Below are 20870 nucleotides of genomic sequence, written 5' to 3'. Positions count from 1 at the left end.
TTGTCACCGAATGTGATCTCAAGAAATTGAAACACACGTGAAACACATGGGCGTTTGAAATAAAGCCCTACGTTGAAATTTGGTGATTGGTCAAATCATAGTGTCCCTCCACGTGACAGCCCGTCATAGTAATTGGGTAACGAAAAAACCAGGATTGACCCAAAACGTCACGTGGCTTATACAACAAAACTGGGAAACAAAAAGTAAAAAAGGAGAGAAGAGGAACCGTATCCCCGGCCCGAAAGAAAAGGATGATATGATCTTAAAAACACTGTAAAGCATAAGAAAATCTGCTCATCTTCTATATCGGTCAGCTTGAAATTAATTCATATTAGTTTCGGGTGTAAGCTATCTGGTTGGCATTTTATCAACTGATTTAATAATATCCTAACGTAATTGCAGATACTTCGATATTTGAACTATCGCAATCATTTTCTCAGTTCAGATAACGCAACTCTTATCTAAGAATCGTTTTGAAGCACTACTTTTTGAAACACTGGTAATACATTTAGTAATTTATTTACACCCTCAAAATCAACGTGAATATGCGTATATTTGTTAAGGCCCTTTAAAAATCAACAAGGCATTTGAAAACCAAAATCAATTTTCAAAGTATTTATTTCAGTTTTTTTTCGATCATAGCCATATATTTGTTTCCGTTTTCACACTTTATTTCACGTTTGTTCCTTTTCGTTATATTTACCAAAAAATTATTTATATTCAATCGTAGAATAAACGACAATTTTCTCTTTTTTTTTGTTAAATAGTTTTTATATAATAAATTATATTCCAAGGATTGTTTACTTATTATTTGTTATTATATTTTGTTCAAGAAACATGAGCCATCGCGTAAAGTTCAAACGTTCGTTTAATTTAATCCCCGAGTTGACCAATCCCGCTTACACTTCGTTAATTCGTTCTAGTCATATTTCGAACGTCTTAGTATTGATTTCCCATCCAATAGGACACCAAGAATACACCGTGACAGTAGACTAGAATGGGTGGAATGGTTGACGCGCGCCGCCATTTCAGTGCGAGCTTGTAATTTCGTTTGTCGTAAATGTTTTTGACCGTTTCACGGCCAACCAAAGTTTCTGTTGACCATTTGATAGAATTTGACGTTGAAGGGCCGGTAGAACTCTCGGAGCCTCTGGACAGTGGCCGCTGAAATGTCCGGGTGCGTGCGACCTTTGCTCTTGCCCAAACAATGCGGGCTGCCATTGCCTTCGGATTTCTTGAGACACGGGAACCCTTTGGTCTCGTTGAAGTAGAAATGTTTGTCCGTTATGACGCGTTTCAGTCCTAAAAAGTCCTGGACCAAGGCCATCTCGGCGGCCGGTTCGCGCACCAAACTTTCGCCGCTAATGAAATGTATTTGTTCCAGTGGGAAGTAAGTTAACCACCATTCCAAGTACCTTTTTTGGGAATGCCGTATTGGGAAGGAGGAATAAACGTTTTAAATCTTTAATTTAAAATTATACTAATTGTAATAGAAATCGTGCAACAGAAACTTAGAATAGTACGAAGAACGATTTACGCAAGGAAGATCTTTGAACTGCAGCTAATAGCTCCGGTGCTATGTAGCTATACCGACGCCCCGCCCCATTTCCGTCTCCATCTTTATTTAAGGTCTAGAGTGCCATCTCTCGAAAGGAATACAAAACATTATTATGTTTATTAATTATTATAAATATAGTGTTTTTAAAATTTTATGACTTAATATTATATAAAAATATTAATTTTTTAAAATACGTTATATTTTATAATTATAATATTTATTGTAAGAATATTAATTTTTTAAATACGTTTTATTTTATAATATTAATATGTATATTAATTATAAGTATATTATTTTTATAATTACGTTATATTTTATAATATTATTAGGTATATTAATTATAAGTATATTTTTTATAAATACGTTATATTTTATAATATTAATATGTATATTAAATGATAAGTATATTATTTTTTATAAATACGTTATATTTTATAATATTAATATTATATTAATTATAAGTATATTATTTTTATAAATACGTTATATTTTATAATATTAATATTAATATTTATATTAATTATAAGTATATTATTTTTTTATAAAAACGTTATATTTTATAATATTAATATGTATATTATTTATGTTTAAAATTTAAATAATTAAATATTTCTTTCTAATTCACATGCGGTTAACTGAAAAGGGAAATTTACTCATCAATAATTTATAAAAAATTTAAGATTTCCAATTCTCGTTTAAGTATTTCCCAAAATTACATTTAAAAGTAGTTAGGATTTTTTAAATTTGGCATTTATGAAAGTAGCCATTTATTAATAAAAATTATTTTTACCAAAAGTAAGAAATAATTTGGCAAAACTACATGGAAATGAAATATTTGCTTGTACCAGGTTCTGCCTTGCGTAAATCTTGATAGTACTAGTACCAAAAGCGACATAAGACCCAAAAGTGTGTCAGTACGGTATAATGTTTAATGAGAGCTTGTCGCGAAGTAAAACGAGGGAGTGGGAGAGGGGGTTGAAAATACGTCATCAAAATTTGAAATTCCCTCCACTTCAGCGCCGCCAAGTGAGGCGTTTTAGAATGTATGTCTACGGGAGAATAAATGGAAGAGATAAAATCGCGGCAGACCATAGACTAAATAAACCGTTGTTGTACTATTCCAACTAGTAGGTTATGTAGTCTATTGTGAGACTAGCTCTCAGTAGATATTTTAACGGACGCAAAGGTAGAGTTGACATACTTTTGGGTCTTATGTCGCTTTTGCTAGTACTGATGAAATAAAATTAAAACAGGCTTCAAGCAACAAAGGAAACGATATGGGCTTTGGTCTAATTATTAAAAAATATAGGTTGAACGGAATCCAGAATAGTTTTCAAAAGGAACGACCATTTAAACTCCAAGTCTGATCCCATTTGTCAACCTAGAGCAGATCCCGTAGAGAATCGCATTGTACATTGGGAGGCAACTTCGTCATGGAGCAGCTAGTTAATTAATAACAGTTGCTCCGAGGTCAATGACGGAGCAATGTAATTGCGAGCAAGATTTAAATTAAAATAATATATTCTTGATGTTAAATGGAGGTGGTCAGGTAATAGAAGAGTTGCAAATCATAGGTAACATATTACATTAAAACCATTTTTATTCTGATAGTTCAGAATTTGAGTATTTGGAAGCTGCTTATTAAATATTTTATGGTCTCTATGAAAAATAAATATGATAATTTTTTCTACTTCGTACTACCATAAGTGTATAATATTGTAACTTAAGTCTGACCATAAGCCTATCAACCCTAAGTTTGAATCGAAAGGCAGTGTTGGTTCAAGCAAACGACTGGCGAAAGTACAGCGCTAAATCCACCCGGTGGCGGAAAAGAGAAACGTAACGCGTCCCGCAATGCATGATGCCAGCTGCTTTGGTAAGAGAGAGGTGCGTAGAGAGAGAAAGGGGAAAGGAAGAAGCTTCAATTTATCTCTACCAGGTGCCGATACTATCGCCTGATTTCTTCTTTTTCGCCCGTACAGTGGTGGTACAAAGGGCGCTATGAGCGTTTCAAACTTAGAGGTGATAGGCTTATGGTCTGACACTTCCTAATCTTCACATGCAAAAGTTTTACTGAGAGCTATTCACTAGACAGACTGCATTACAGGCTTCGTCGCCGTTTTGCGTCCGTTTTCTAACGCGTCATACGTAGCTTTTGTCAGCGCCTCGCTAGGGGGAGATTTTCTTCTTGCTATGACGTCACTCCGTTACTAGCTCTCAGTAAAATATTCCCCGAAGTGACAAACGAATGGTACAATCTTATGGAATACATCTTGCGCGATCGTTATAAAACCTTTCTATGGTTAAGAATTTATTTAAAATTTTAGCTTAAAGCAACTGTCGGCTCTAGGTCGAAATCAAAACAAAATGCTGAAGCTACATTTGACCCAAAAGGCGGTACATAAAAGTATGCTTCGCGTTTTTGGCTCGTTTGTAAATTTGTCAATAACTTCAATTATAGTTATTGTTTACAATATATTTCATATGGGATATATAATTTAGGTTAAAGTTCACTAAGTAGAGTAAAAGTGGTTGAAATATAATACTCTATAATGGCTCTCTGATGACGTTATTGTTTCGCTATTTTGAATTTAAGCTTCCGTTCCCATTAATAGATGGCTCCACGCTCTCCACAAAAGTCATTTTTTTCGAAGAATCGGATAGATTCATGGCCATCTCTAATAACAGGGGCCTTTTCATAATACAGGTGGCAATTAAAGAGCCGACAGTTGCTTTAAAATTCTGCTCCGAAAAACAGAGCGTTGGGAACAGTTTCAGAGCCAGCTGTGGGCAAATTAGGATTATATTCACCAACGTTAAAACAATTCGAGGAACAATGACAAACACCTAGCTGAGTGCAGAATACACAAAACCCAGAAACAAGCCATTACAAAAACCAAAAAGGTAAGTACTTACCGCGCGTAGACCCCAATTTTGATGACGCTCCAAGTGGTGTCTACTAGTCCGGTGGTGTCGTTGAGGAAGGCGTACTTCTCGAAAGGCGCCATTTCTCGGCGCTTGCTGGCAGTCTGGGTGTAATCGGAGAGGGCGCGAGTCACCGGGTCCCGCACGACCACCAGCAGTTTGACCTTGGGCGACATGGCGTGGATGCGTTCGGGCACATCCCGGGTGATGAAGTAGCTCGGAGTCTTCTCCATCGTGATCTGCCCCGTCAAACTAGGAGGCATCTGCTGCCTAGTAAGCAAACCACAATCATTTCATCAATAAATATTCTTCTTTATTTGTATCGAACAATATAAATTAATAGCGCTTTCAACGACCAACTGATCAAGTTATTTAGGCTGTAATTCCCAGGTATCTGACGAAAATCAGATAGATGGGGTAATTTTTTTTGTTATTATCACCCATCAATCTGACCTCAAACTAAGTAACTAAGTAACCGATCCTTACTGGTCTCCTAGACTTAGAGGCCAAAACTATTCGCTGGCTTTGGGACGAAAAGAATCCACCTTTTACCCCATACTACCAACTTCTTCCATTCAATAACAGCCAAACTGTATTTTGAAGTTGCTCGCTATTTCCTAAATATTAATTCAAAACTAGCGAATAGTTTTCGCCTATATTGTGGCTTCAATAAATTAAAAATAAATAATATTATAAGTTATAATACATACAGGGTGTTTGAAAAGGTTATGTAAAAATTTCAAGGAGTTGTAGGGGTGAGTTGAGAAGTATGCCTGTTTTCCCCATTTTCTTACGATGAGTTAAAAGAGCGCCAGAAAGCTTCAAAGTGTGGCCTAATAGCATCTGTAAATAGGCTGCAACAAGAGCAAAACCAAGCAGCAGGGACAATAAATACTGTTTAAGTTTACCTTTTTACGCTGGTTACCTCGATTTGTTTACCTATCACACGAAGCCAGGCCTTAATGTTCGCACTTCCAGGGGCTAGTAGGCCACAATTTGAATCTCTCTGGTGCTCTTTTAACTCATCGTAGGAAAATGGGGAAAAAACAGGCATACTTCTCAACTCACCCCCTACAACTCCTTGAAATATTTTGCATAACCATTTGCAAAAACACCCTGTATCTTAACGTTATAATTTTGTTGAAATATGAACCGTCGCAGGCTTCCTTTTGATTTTATAACTATTACATCGGAAAATGAAGTTTATAAATAAGTTCTGAATCCCTAAAGTGTTTTTTTATAATACCCAAGTCATCTAGCGACTTTTAATCCCTTTAAATCATCCAAGTGGCCGGGTTAAATTGCCTAAGAAAGTGATTGAAAGTCCTTCATGCCACGCGAGCCAACAGCTTTAACTATTACAGTTAACCTCTACAAGTCATACCAAAAGACATAATTTAAAGCGAATAAAGTTTCAAGAAGATTTTCTTGAAACAGAATAACGCCATTTCGTAAGAAAAGACTGTCACCTCGAATTAGATCTATAATAGTAGCCCTGAGGACCTTCCCAAAAGTCCCAAATGATCGCTAAAGGAATTTCCTCAGAAATCTCTTCTAAGGTCGCGAAAATACCCTTTCATAGAGCAAAGAAAGGAAAATTGCGCAATATCATTGGATTTGGAAACCCACTTCGAGCCTGTGCGACCTAAGAGAGAAAAAATCTTGTCTGGTACTGTTCCAAAATTTAGACAATTTTCTTATATTTTTTTCTAAGGCTGCTAGAGTCCGTGTCCCTTTTGGCAGAGCCAGCAAAAGCTTTTTATTTGCAGGCGTCGAGGACGTCCAAAAGTGGTCGGTCGAAAAACGTCTTTACGACGTTCTTCTCCCATTTTGTCGGTTTCATTCGCTCCAGGAGCGCGCGCGTTTTCGCCGCCAATTCCGTCCAAAGTCACTCCCCCCACTCTCACCCTCCCAATATACCGCACGTGACCTCTCGTTTTCGTATCGTTGTTGTCTCGTGACCGACTTCTATTTTTTCCTCCTCTTCATTTTTTAAGCCTTGGTCTACTTCCAAAAAAAAACAAGCTGGGCAAAAGGAACATTTAGTTCGGCGCTTAAAAGGCCGTATAATCGTTTGGATGTTGAGAGTGGAGCTACTACATAATCTCGTGTTTGGAGAATCCTGACGAAATTCGGTTTGAATTTTATAAACGATTCTATGGATTTTTAAGTCGCCATCTTGTATACTCGCTTTATAAAACCTTTGTCGATAAAAAACGATATTTTAACTTTTATTTTAATTCAATATTAATTTAATTCAAAATTTGTGTTTGTAATTTTAACCTCTGAACCCCACTAGATACAGGGCTGCATATTCCTTGAACCGACAGTGACGAAGCAAAAAGTGCTCCATATAATATCCCTTTATACCATGAGAGCAAAAGACCGCTCTATTTTGTTCCGGGATTTCGGAGTAGGGTAAGAAGAGTAAGGTTATGACGTCATTTTACTCCGATTCTGTGGTGGTGAATAGTTTGAGTCGGAGAAAAAGTTTTTTTTTTCTCAAAATAGCTGCCTGTGGCCTTTTCAGCAGATAAATTATGGCTAGCAGACGATAAAATCCGATTTACAATCTTTAAAACTCCTTTTCAGATGGAGTAAAAAGAGTAGCCCTAATACTCCGGAACATGCAAATAGTTTATTGGCAGAGTAATTCTCATCCCCGGAACAGGCGAATAAAACGTTTTAGGGTAAAAAGAGTATCCATTAAGTCCTAGAACAGGCGAAAAGAAACCACCTAGTGGTGACAAAAAAAATTAAGTAACTTGCCCTTTATCAGACTATAGCTACGGTGCCATCCACGATGCACCGAACTAAAAAAAGGGGCGCTTTTTATATTTCTGAGGACAATTTGGTCCTTTTTTAGGGGGTTCCCGTCTTTATCGATTACTCACTCTCTTTCAAGCTGCCAATTTTTACTCTTTTTTTCGTAAAATTTCTTTGAAGAAAGTTGTTAGACCCGTACGTAACAAAAAATATAACACCATAAGCCTTGGTGCACTTGTATGCGCCGGAAAAACCGGATTTCCTCGGTTAATTTAACCCGAATTCGGAATTTCGGACCCGCACTATTTTTGAAACCACACTGTTACTGGTTGATCGAGAGAGGTTTGACCTTGTTCACAACTCTTAAAATGGGAGATTAAATTGATTGCTATATTTTTAACTTAAAAATATAACTATTTCAAAATTAATCTAAATGACAATAACGCTACGTAATAGTCTAAATTTTCCTAGTCAGTATATGTTACAGTGGCGACATCCGGGGTGACTATAGTAAACTACGTGAGTGAAAAAGGGTGGGGGGAGCAACCGCCGAGTAAACGACCGTACTTTTATTTTGACACTTAAAATGGCGGCTATTAATCGCATACACGATAGGTGGCGCTAAATAGAGGAGCCATTTGTCCCGAAATGACAAATAGCTCTTTTTACCCCACCGTTACGGCGGTCTTTAGCTCGGGGTCCGGGTGTCCCCTTCCCTTCACCCTTACGATCGCCTACGCCCTAGAAAAAACAAAGGGTCGTTTTCGACAGACGGACAGAACAAACAACGGCGCCATCTAACGGCGAAAGAGCGAAAGTTGAGCTTGATAAATAACGACACTGTGTCCCAGCCTCCCCTTACTTCGAAGAACCCGTAACCCGGTAGTAAAGGATAAACCTAGGATAAGGGCTTAGCCTACGTGGCGGACTTATCATTAGCCACGCTTCCCGTAACGCTATCCGGTAAAGCCTGGCGATTGGGGAGTTGAGAGTCCGGGCGAAAATGACTACGATGGCTTGTTTACAGCCATCGACGGTGATTGGAGGACTGTTCTTTTTTTCTTTTACTCCGCCGTCAAGAAGCGACCCCTGTTGTCGTATTTTTCCCCCAGACATCCGCGGAATATCGAGAAATATCAGTGTGAGTTCTGTGGACAAAATAAAGTAGCAGCTCGTAAAAAAGTTTTGAAATTTCCATTGTTTTGAGTACACTTTTCAAAGGAAGCTATTTTGTTTGGAAATAGTTTGAAGACCTATCCTTTTCAATGGGACTAGATAAAATAAATGAGTGTATTTTGTCATAGTCTATAAATTGTGACCTGGATAAAATAGTCAAGCTATCTACAATATAAACGCCTACAGAGAAACAGAAAATTAACGGTAAATTTTAAATGATCCCATTAAATTGGTTTTGCATAGATTTTCATCTGGTTTTGGTTGTCAATGACCAGTCGTCAGTTTCCAAACTGATCCTTGAGACCAGCGAGTCAGACGTTTCTAATTAACAAACTGATACTTTGGGACCAGTGACAAGATAAAAACTTGAAGAGGTTAACGGTAATAGTCAGTGTAGGGAGCTGTTGACTCGCGTAACATGCAGGGCTTGCCACCACCCTCCGACGCATTGTAACCTGGCCACCTGAATTAATGGCTTTAAAAGTCGCATGCTGACTTAGGCCTTAGGTGGTGCCTTGGGTATTAGCCTAGCTGATTATTATTATTATTATTATGTCACAAGTTACCAAATTGATCCTTTGGGACCAGTTAGCTAGACGTTACCAATGAATAAACTGAACATTTAGGACCAGCGACCCAACGTCACCAGTAACCAAACTGATCCTTTGGGACCAATTAGCTAAACGTTTCCAATTACCAAACTGAACCTTTGGGACCAGTGACCCAGATGTCACCAAGTAACCAAACTGATCCTTTTCGGACCAGTGACCCCGATGTCACAAGTTACCAAACTGATACTTTGGGATAAGTGACCCACTGACCCAGATGGTACAAGTTACCAAGATTCTTTGGGAACAATTAGCTAGACGTTTGCAATTAACAAACTGATCCTTGGGACCAGTTAGCCAGACGTTTCCAATTACTAAACTGATGAGAAACCCTAACCCTCAAAATAAAATTTAATCAGCTAGGCTAATCGAAGTGAACAACGACATCCCTAATTTTACGAATAAACTGTTCCAAGCTATTATTAAACCGGTTTTTGACCATTGAAACGATTTAATTTCGAAAAACGGGCTCAATCTCTGGAAACCCGTTAAACAAACAAACCGTGAAAAATCGTAACTAAACAAAGAGTAAGTGGGTAACAATTAAAACAAATACTCCAAATAGAACCGTTACTAAATGAACGAGAAAATAGACCATTTGTATAAAAAGACTAAGCCTAAATCATAATAATAATAAAAGGGAGGATAAAATATCAGGGGAGGTCTACGGAAAAAATCCCAGAAACGTTGCAAAACATTGAAAACGTTTAGTTGAAATTGGCCGTTTGGGGGGCAGGCGGGAAGAGCGGAATAGAATCGCTCAAGAGATAAGGGAGGAGACGAAAATATAATATTATTAAACCCCCTTTCCCCGTTCCAACTTTCCACCCGCATTTTAACAGAAACCTTAAACGGGGGGTCCTTGGCACCACTACCCTTAAAAGAGTTCCCGAATAATGAAATGTCTGAGCACAATTAATAAAAGTGGAATCAAGGTCCATTAAACAGTCTGCATCGTGACGTCAATGATATTCGAACACCTCCCCTTCGCTTCAAAAAATGGGGGGAGACTGGAGGGGATTTCCGCCCCCCTCACTTTTCAAATTCATTAGGAAATGCGGGGAAGAGAACATTAAAAGGTAGATAAGAGAACGCGCTTGGGACCTCCAATGGAGAAAATGAAAATTTTTGCAAAAATCAAATAGCGCGTAGTTTTAGTGAATGGTTATGAAATTATATGTAAAAAAATGGTTTTTGAAGGGAGGAAACGACTTTCATTTCTGTCATTATTACTTTTCAAGTTTTGGCCTACACAACGTTGTTCCAAGGAACTCCTAAACTGTTTATTTTTTCTTTCTTCGGGGAAAAAACTGATTTGACTAATTTATTTTTAAATGGTCCAAATTATTTCAGACGATAGCGCGAGACAGTGTTGCCACAAGTCAGAGAAATGAAGGGAAATAGGGGAAGGTCTGGGAAATTGAAAATAAGCCTTAAAAGGTCAAGGAAAGGTCAAGGAATTTGAAAATAGGCTTTTGAAGTCAGAGAAAGGTCACGGAATTGGAAATAGCTCTAAAACGTCAACGAAAAGTCAAGGAATTTGAAAAAAGGTCTTAAAGGTCAAGGAAAGGTTAAAGAATTTGAAAATAGGCTTTTAAGTCAGTGAAAGGACACATAATTTGAAAATAAGCCTAAAAGGTCAAGGAATTTGAAAATAGGCTTTCTAAAGTCAGAGAAAGGTCACGGATTGGAAATAGCTCTAAAACGCCAAGGAAAAGTCAAGGAATTTGAAAAAAGGTCTTAAAGGTCAAGGAAAGGTTAAAGAATTTTAAAATAGGCTTTTAAGTCAGTGAAAGGACACATAATTGGAAAATAAGCCTAAAAGGTCAAGGAATTTGAAAATAGGCTTTCTAAAGTCAGAGAAAGGTCACGGAATTGGAAATAGCTCTAAAACGTCAAGGAAAAGTCAAGGAATTTGAAAAAAGGTCTTAAAGGTCACGGAAAGGCTAAAGAATTTGAAAATAGGCTTTTAAGTCAGTGAAAGGACACATTTGAAAATAAGCCTAAAAGGTCAAGGAATTTGAAAATAGGCTTTCTAAAGTCAGAGAAAGGTCACGGATTGGAAATAGCTCTAAAACGCCAAGGAAAAGTCAAGGAATTTGAAAAAAGGTCTTAAAGGTAAAGGAAAGGTTAAAGAATTTTAAAATAGGCTTTTAAGTCAGTGAAAGGACACATAATTGGAAAATAAGCCTAAAAGGTCAAGGAATTTGAAAATAGGCTTTCTAAAGTCAGAGAAAGGTCACGGAATTGGAAATAGCTCTAAAACGTCAAGGAAAAGTCAAGGAATTTGAAAAAAGGTCTTAAAGGTCACGGAAAGGCTAAAGAATTTGAAAATAGGCTTTTAAGTCAGTGAAAGGACACATTTGAAAATAAGCCTAAAAGGTCAAGGAATTTGAAAATAGGCTTTCTAAAGTCAGAGAAAGGTCACGGATTGGAAATAGCTCTAAAACGCCAAGGAAAAGTCAAGGAATTTGAAAAAAGGTCTTAAAGGTAAAGGAAAGGTTAAAGAATTTTAAAATAGGCTTTTAAGTCAGTGAAAGGACACATAATTGGAAAATAAGCCTAAAAGGTCAAGGAATTTGAAAATAGGCTTTCTAAAGTCAGAGAAAGGTCACGGAATTGGAAATAGCTCTAAAACGTCAAGGAAAAGTCAAGGAATTTGAAAAAAGGTCTTAAAGGTCACGGAAAGGCTAAAGAATTTGAAAATAGGCTTTTAAGTCAGTGAAAGGACACATTTGAAAATAAGCCTAAAAGGCCAAGGAATTTGAAAATAGGCTTTCTAAAGTCAGAGAAAGGTCACGGAATTTTAAATAGGCCTAAAAGGTCAAAGAATTTGAAAATAGGCTTTTACAGACAGATAAAGGTCACGGAATTTGAAAGTAGGCCCTAAAATTCAGGGAAAAGGTTGGGAATTTGAACAGGGAAAGGCCAAAGAATTTTTCAAATAGGCATAAAAAAACCGGTAGAGGTCAGATAATTTAAAAATAAACCTACAAGTCCACGAAAAGTTTTAAAAAGTCAGAGCAGTTAGTGTGGAATTTAAACTTATCTTGAAAAGTTTTCGATAGTTCTGTCATTATTTTAAAGTTTATTAAACGTTATGGTAATTTTTAACCTATCTAATTTCAAAGTGGCAATAAATAGGTTTTTTTTAACTAAAAAATAACCCGAATATAAGATAAGCTGAAGTAAAAACATTAACTTCTGATAAAAGTAAAATTTACAAATTTCTGACTCAATAAGATCAGGGAAACCTTTGAAAATGGTCAAGGATAAGTTAGGGAAATTGAATTTGAAAATATTATGGTAACCCTGTAAAATTTTCAACTGAACAAAATAGAATAATTCCAAAATAGACAATGGGAATTATTAAATAAACCAACTGCTGAACTACCATATTTGATAATATTTCAACTACACCCGGGGTAGGAACGTTTTAGAAGTTGGAGGGGGCAAAGAGAAACGAAAAGTGGTCTGGAGAATGGTTTTGAATTTTTAATGGGGTGTACCTTCTCCGAATGCATGTGTACTGTTTACTACTATGTAAATTGGCGGGAAAAGACTGAAATTTAAACACAGTTGAGGTTCTATAAACTGTATATGCTTTTAAAATGATAATTTGAGCGTTTTGAAAATTTCAACTGACCAAAATGTTGGAGGGGGCAATAACATTAGTTGCCCCTCCCAACATAATTCTAGGGAGGGGCATTGCCCCCCTGCCCCTCCCGGTTCCTACGCCCCTGAACTACACCGCTTACCATTAACAATAACAAATAAACGACATTTATTAACGTACAAACTTTTCGGACAAACGGAACTTCAAATTCATAAATTTTACGCTTAAAATCAAAACAATACACGCGTACATGCATAAACGCTCGAGATTGCGATCTTCGCAGGAAAAGTCGACAATCGCGTCGTGCGCGTATTCCATTTACTTTAAAAGACGTCAGCGCCCCTAACGTCGTTAGTTTGAATTATAAATGGCAGAGAAGAGCGTATACCATGCATTCCTGCTTCCGCACTCTAACTTTTCATCCGAAAACGGGGCAAACCGGGCCACACGAATAATAAAAGGTCCTACAACATCCAGAACGCCTTCGAGGGCTCATTTTTAATATCCATTTTCCAAAAGGAGAGAGAGAGTTGGGCTTCTCCTTTCAACTCGCTCCTCTAAAGTCAGCTAAGGAATATCTCAGTATACTGGGAAAAGGGAGGGAGGGGGTGGAAATGTTCAATTAAGCCTCGGCTTTAGTCCGACTTAAGCCTTTTCCGTGCACCGGATCATTTGCGAAAAGGGAATAGATCTGGGTTAATTATCGTTGGTAACAGAGCGAGGCAGCTAGAAAGAACAGTTACGATTTAATTTACTTTTTTACGCGATTTCTCTTTGGCAATTCTCTCTAATAAAAGAAATAAGAAAAAGGTAACTTGACCTTATAGGCATTGCGTGAGACCGGTTCAAAGTGTCTACGTTCAGCTCGATTTCGTAAAGTGTAGGGATTTAAATACAGCTTTGAGGTCGTGTATATGTCAAGAATGATTTAAATGCGAATTTGCCCAAAATATCAGTTCATTTGGGCCATATGGTTTGTTAAAGGAAGGATAAAGGTCCATATTTATAAGGATCACCAATGTATGTAGAATGCAGCCCCTTTAACAGACGGAGAGTAAACGTTTATAAGTGCAACGAATAAATTAATCAGCCTATTAGTAAATTTGTCTAGAAAATAATTAACTATTTTAGCAAATTTGTCTAGAAAATAATTATTTTTCTTGGTAAATTTGTCTAGGAAACTATTAACATTTTTAGTAAATTTGTCAAGAAAATTATTAACCTTCTGAGTAAATTTGTCTAGGAAATAATTATTCTTCTTGGTAAATTTGTCTAGAAAACTATTAACATTTTTAGTAAATTTGTCTAGAAAATAATTAACCTTCTGAGTAAATTTGTCTAGAAAATAATTAACCTTCTGAGTAAATTTGTCTAGAAAATAATTAACCTATTTGGTAAACGTTTCTAGAAAATAATTAACCTTTTTAGTAAATTTGTATAGAAAATAATTAAAGATTTTAGTAAATATGTCTAGAAAATAATTAACCTTTTTGGTAAATTTGTCTAAAATATAATTAACATTTTTTGCAAATTTCTCCAGAAAATAATTAACGCTTTTAGTAAATTTCTCTAGAATATAATTAGCTTTTTCAATAAATTTGTCTAGAATGAAATTAGCAATTTTAGTAAATTTGTGTAAAATATTATTATCCATATTAGTAAATTTGTGTAAAATATTATTATCCATATTAGTAAATTTGTGTAAAATATTATTATCTATTTCAGTAAATTTGTCTAAATTATTATTATCCATTTTAGTAAATTGGTCTAACATATTTTTATCCATTTTAGTAAATTGGTCTAAAATATTATTATCCATTTTAGTAAATTTGTCTATTTTAGTAAATTTGTCTAAAATAGTAAATTTGTCTAAATTATTATTATCCATTTTAGTAAATTTGTCTAAAATAGTAAATTTGTCTAAATTATTATTATCCATTTTAGTAAACTTGTCTAAAATAGTAAATTTGTCTAAAATAGTAAATTTGTCTAAAATAGTAAATTTGTCTAAAATAGTAAATTTGTCTAAAATAGTAAATTTGTCTAAAATAGTAAATTTGTCTAAAATAGTAAATTTGTCTAAATTATTATTATACATTTTAGTAAATTGGTCTAAAATATTATTATCCATTTTAGTAAATTGGTCTAAAATATTATTATCCATTTTAGTAAATTGGTCTAAAATATAATATTATTATCCATTTTAGTAAATTTGTCTCAAATATTATTATCCATTTTAGTAAATTTGTCTAAAATATAATATTATTATCCATTTTAGTAAATTTGGCTCAAATATTATTATCCATTTTAGTAAATTTGGCTCAAATATTATTATCCATTTTAGTAAATTTGGCTCAAATATTATTATCCATTTCAGTAAATTTGTCTAAAATATAATTAGCCTTTTCAGTTTAAATAGAATTACGTAGCGAAAAAAGCGAGATTTTGCTAAATTTCTTATTAGTATTTTACTTAGCAAATCGTCTGCTTAGCAGAGCCAAAATCCTGCAGCTTCTCGCGTTTGCAGCTACGTTGCTGTATGTAAATTGACAACAGTAAACTGAGCCCACAAATTGTTATCCATGTAAGCGACGTAATTTGTACTATAATATGGTTTATTACTAGGATGAAAGTCAAACATTAAAAAAACAACGGCCCGTATAGCTTTGAAAATGAGACGAAGTTTAAATTTAACTTTATCACGCGATAGTGGACTTTTCTACATAATTGGGCGCGGTGAAACCCACGACGAGCCAGTCTGATTTTATAGACGAAACTATCTACTTAGCGAGAGACGGACGGATTGGGTAATTTGGGCTAATGGTTTTATTTTAGTAAAAAAAATAAATTTCGTCTTGATTGCTTCTCTAGCTATTTAAAGATACTGGGTGTTTCGAAATTAACGATGGAGATAGGATACGATTAATATGGATGGATTATAATATTTGAATAAATGCCCTAGAAGAATGGTATTATTAGGATGATAAATTTGGGGCTCGTTATTCGTTAATGGAGTGGATTTGAAATGAAAATTATATTATAGACCAAATATATATTTGAATAAAGTGTTGCCTAAAAATTAAGCCAGAATTTTAAAGCGAGTAAATTCTAAATCGATAAATTGTCTAATACCACGCTACGTAAATAGCGCAAGTTACCTCTAGTTTTTGAAAAACCTGGTGGCAAAATTTTAAAATTTAGTGACCAACCATCAATATGGAACTTAATAATACCCTTTAACAAATCATCTACGCAAACAGTGTCAGTTACCCCTAGCTTTTGATAAACCAGGTGGCGTAAACATTAAATTAAATGATCCACCATAAACATGGAACATGATAATTCCATTTCGCAAAGCAATGTCCAGAAAATAATCATGAAGGATAAAAAAATGGCAACGTGTACTCACTTGTACCAGTCGAGTTTCCGGTTGTAGAACTTGTCGAAGAAATGGGTTTCCGGTCCGGCAGCCCTGATGTCAGGGTGCAGTCGAAGGAACTCCAAGAGGGCCCTGGTACCGCACTTCTTGACCCCGATGATCAACGCCTGGGGCAGACGCTTGACCGGGTTCGACACCACGTTCTTGATCGAGTTAGGTTCTTCTTCTTCTTCGGTGGCCCCTTCGGAATCACTGTTGACCCGGCTTCCCGACAAGGGTCTTTTACGGAACATACTTTTGCGATGACGTTCGCTCAAGGACCACGACCTAACGTCCTCCGAACTCGTTTCCATCCTCCTGTTGAATGAAACCACCAAATACAAAATTAATTGACGATGGTCCTTCCGCGTTGAGTTTGCAAATTCTTCAGCTTCCCCTTTCCATAACGATTTGGGTACATTTTTTTGAATTTCATTTATCCGAACGGTGGTACAAATGTCCGAATGATCATTTGTCTGAATGCCGGAAAACGTATTCCATTTGCCCGAAAAATTTATCACAACTTTTGTTGGTGATTTAGTCGTTCAATTTATGTTAACTTTACTGGCGAATTTCATTTGTTCGAATAATCGTTTGTCCGTTTTTCCGAACATTAAAAATTGGTTGTTTTTTTTAAATATTGTTAATATAAGGAAATAGTAACATTAACGTGAACCTAACCTAACCTTACCTAAAATATCCACAACATTCAACGCAATTCCCACAAAAAACAGCAATAAGAAATACTAATTTAGCGACAGAATTCGGACAAGTGATGCTACCGATTCGGACGAATGAAACAAACAAGTTGTCCAATTGAAACATTTGTTATTTCGGCGGTTCGGACGAATGAAATTCGAACATTTGTTCCACCGTTCGGACGATTGAAATTCAAACAAATGTACCTACACCTCCATAACAACCCATTGAGGTTAATCGTAATAGTAAGAGTAGGAAGCTGTTCACTCCCGTGGCATGAAGTACTTTCCACCGCCCTCCTACGCATTTAAACCCATCCACCCCTTTTAAAGACATTAAAAATCACTTGTTGACTTGGGTGGTGCCTTGGGTATTAGCCTAGCTGAATATTATTATTATTATTATTATTATTATTATTATAAAAAACTCCATAATACTAAAGATATATTTTATAGATAATAGAGGTTGGATTAAATATTATATTTCTATAATGACAATAGAACAATCATTTTTATTTTTACATTTTTGGGACCGATTCTAAAGGAACAATATTACTTACAATCTAATATAATTAATATTTAAAACAGACGAAATTGGTTAATAAGACAAAAAATTTCAAAACTTATGTAAGAATGAAGTATATAATTCCACCAAAAATAGGAAATTGCAAAAATAAATTTAAAGGAAAATCGTGAACACTAACTGAACGTTATTTTACCACTCTAAACATCAAACTATTCCAAATTACGATAACTTATTTTATCTTATCTTTCCATACATTGCTAGACAATTGCACTAAACGATAAACCAGGAAAACAAACCCTCATAATAACAATCAGATATATCTCAAAACATTTGGAACCTCTCCACAAATAAATGGTCAGTAAGAAACGAACCTAGCTTTAATTCCTCTGGGCAGCCAAGTACGGACGCTGTAATCGTCCAAGCGGCTTAATTTCCTGGAAGAACGATTGGCGGCGAAGTGACCAGTTGGATGACCCGGGTCCGCCGAAGACGAACGGGAAGATTGTCCGAAATCGAAAGTGGAAAAAAGGGGAGAACTCCACGAAGACGAAGAAGCGGCATTGGCCGTGTCCGGCAGCGGTTGCAGTCTCGAGCTTGTGGTCAAACGCGCACTCGGGGGAGGGGGGGAACTGATTCTCGTGATGTCCAGCACGGTGGACGAAGCCAGGAAGAGGAAAAAGGCCCCGACCAGCGGCACTAATCGACGCGGTGTCCGGAATATTTTGCTCAGCTTGACCACCATAGCGTGACTGACCAAGCCAGTGGCTAGCCGTATCTTACGGGCGAGATTGACCAGAATCTTCCGTCGCTTTTTTCTCAGCTCGCGAGTGTCTTTATACGCTACAACTAGAGAGGACGTGCATGGTCAGTTTTTACTGGACATCGCTACTGGTCTTATCGCGGACCTCGGCGCGTAGAGTGGACGTTTTATCTTCCGGGTGAAACGGACCGTGCTCGATTTCGTGCTCATTTCGGACTTCTTCGTAATACGGTCAAATCCTATTAAAAGATATTTATAACGGAATTAAAGAACAAAATGATAGATTAAGCTGGAGTATATAAAAATGTGCTTAGGACATTATGATACGGTAAGTATTTTAACCTTACAAATAATAATGGCTTAGGAATTATGATACGGTAAGTATTTGAACCTTACAAATAATAATGGCTTAAAGTAGGACATTATGATACGGCAAGTATTTGAACGTTACAAATAATAATGGATTAGGACATTATGATACGGTAAGTATTTTAACCTTACAAATAATAATGGCTTAGGACATTGTAATACGGTAAGTATTTAAACCTTACAAATAATAATGGCTTAGGAATTATGATACGGTAAGTATTTTAACCTTAAAAATAATAATTGCTTAGGACATTATGATACGGTAAGTATTTTAACTTAACAAATAATAATGACTCAGGACATTATGATACGGTAAGTATTTGAACGTTACAAATAATAATGGCTTAGGAATTATGATACGGTAAGTATTTTAACCTTACAAATAATAATGGCTTAGGAATTATGATACGGTAAGTATTTTAACCTTACATATAATAATGGCTTAGGAATTATGATACGGTAAGTATTTTAACCTTACAAATAATAATGGCTTAGGAATTATGATACGGTAAGTATTTTAACCTTACAAATAATAATGGCTTAGGAATTATGATACGGTAAGTATTTTAACCTTACAAATAATAATGGCTTAGGACATTATGATACGGTAAGTATTTTAACCTTACAAGTAGAGTATATTAAAACTTTTGCCCAAGTTACTCATAGAAAATATTTATTTCTTAATTTTAAGATTGAATTATTTTAAAACAATTTAATTTTTAATTAATAAATAATTAGTTTTTAAGTTAATACAAAAATGAGTTGCCATATATATTATTTATTAGTTTTACAGATATTGGCAGATCTTCGATGAAAGCCAGATTTTCTACACAAGATGAGCCCAAAAGAGCGAAATCGGTTTACTGTTGGAACATCTGGCAAAAATGTTGTACAGGGCTTACAATCTTCACAATTTCACCGAGTTATAATATATCTTACAATTTGGCGATTTTAATCAAAAATATTACGAATAATTTATTATTTATCTAATAATTTAAAATAAAATATACTATAATGTAATAACTTTATTATCGGTACAATTTATTAAATTATTAATCATTAATACCTAATAATAAATAATAAATAATAAATAATAATTAATTAATTATTAATATATCAAATATATAAATTATTTTAGTTACCCTAAAAGTTGTTGGTTTTTTTTACCTCTTCGACTTTGTTCTATAATAACTTAAATAACGTAATTAAATTGTTTATATTTTATTTTAAATTATTATCCTTTACGTAAGCTGCCCATTTATCAATATTTTTTAAATTATTTATCTACATAAAACATGAAATTCATCATATGACTAATTTCTTTTAAAATCATTACCAAAATAATATCACACCCAAAACCTGGAAAAATACCTTTAATATGTAGCACTAACAAGTAAGACAATACCATCACGTCATCAACCCTTAACAAACCTAATCAACACCTAAGGTAAATAATCGCAACTTACCTTAACAAGGAATAATCAACAGAATCTATCGACATACTGGTGACATGTCGCAACCTCCAAAACGTTTACATCGACAAGTTTAAAATATTTTTACAAATCACGGAAGTGGGTTGGATAACAAGGTGAAGAAAAATATCACGCGCTCGGAATTTTAAAGCGTCTGAAAGAATGCGAGCTCATCAGACTCTCAGGGCGAAACCGCGTGGCAAAGGCGCGTCGGAGTACTGCGAGATCGGAATCACGAATGGAAGAGAAGTCGGCTATCGGACTTTTCAGAACCATCAGAGCGACGGACGGACGGGGGAGGGGAGAGATTGAAGTCAGGGGTGCGAGGGGTTCGGAGGAAGGGGGCATGGGGTGTACTTCACGCCCCCGCAGATTTCGCTATGTTCTAGATATTCTAGGAAGGAACGGGCGAAGCTATCTTTATCGATCTCAGCGCCGCAGCGGCAGGAGCGTAGTTGGCCCGTTCCTTTGACTTCTCAGTGTCTTTCTCTGGCAATGTCTTACCGTTCCTCATTGTTTTTAGCTTTGCCGAGAGCGAATGGGGAAGGAGGACCGGCTGATGAAACCGAAGGAGCGCGACCGTTGCGCCATCTATCGCGGTCGGAAGTAACTTACTGTCTGGATATTGAAGATATTTAGTCCGGATACATCAGATGGTTTTTGTCATTATATTTAAATGTTATATTTTGTCGGAAGAAATATTTTAGTTTAAATAGTTATAAATATTTTTAGTTTAAAATAATTATATTTTTTGTTTAAAATAATTATATTTTTTGTTTAAAATAATTATATTTTTTGTTTAAAATAATTATATTTTTAGTTTAAATAGTTATAAATATTTTTAGTTTAAAATAATTATATTTTTAGTTTAAAATAATTATATTTTTAGTTTAAAATAATTGTATTTTTAGTTTAAAATAATTATATTTTTAGTTTAAAATAATTATATTTTTAGTTTAAAATAATTATATTTTTAGT

The 20870-nt window shown here is 35.3% G+C and overlaps 1 protein-coding gene across 1 annotated transcript; it reads right to left on the bottom strand.

Moving 5' to 3' along the window:
• Window positions 1-756: 756 nt before the first annotated feature.
• LOC149961146 (heparan sulfate glucosamine 3-O-sulfotransferase 6-like) lies at window positions 757-20112 on the bottom strand. The gene is made up of 5 exons (XM_090169116.1): window positions 19887-20112; window positions 17663-18290; window positions 16059-16385; window positions 4475-4753; window positions 757-1415 (listed from the first exon to the last, which is right to left on the bottom strand). Exons 2-5 carry the CDS (start codon window positions 18031-18033, stop codon window positions 1076-1078), a joined length of 1317 nt encoding a protein of 438 aa, XP_090025242.1. The 5' UTR covers window positions 18034-18290; window positions 19887-20112; the 3' UTR covers window positions 757-1075.
• Window positions 20113-20870: the final 758 nt, after the last annotated feature.

The sequence above is a fragment of the Leiobunum rupestre genome, chromosome 1 (genome assembly GCF_980474605.1).
Source record: "Leiobunum rupestre chromosome 1, qqLeiRupe1.1.hap1, whole genome shotgun sequence".
NCBI classification, from domain to species: domain Eukaryota; kingdom Metazoa; phylum Arthropoda; class Arachnida; order Opiliones; family Sclerosomatidae; genus Leiobunum; species Leiobunum rupestre.
Note: the sequence above shows the minus strand (reverse complement) of the source record. Positions and strands in the feature narration are given on the sequence as shown.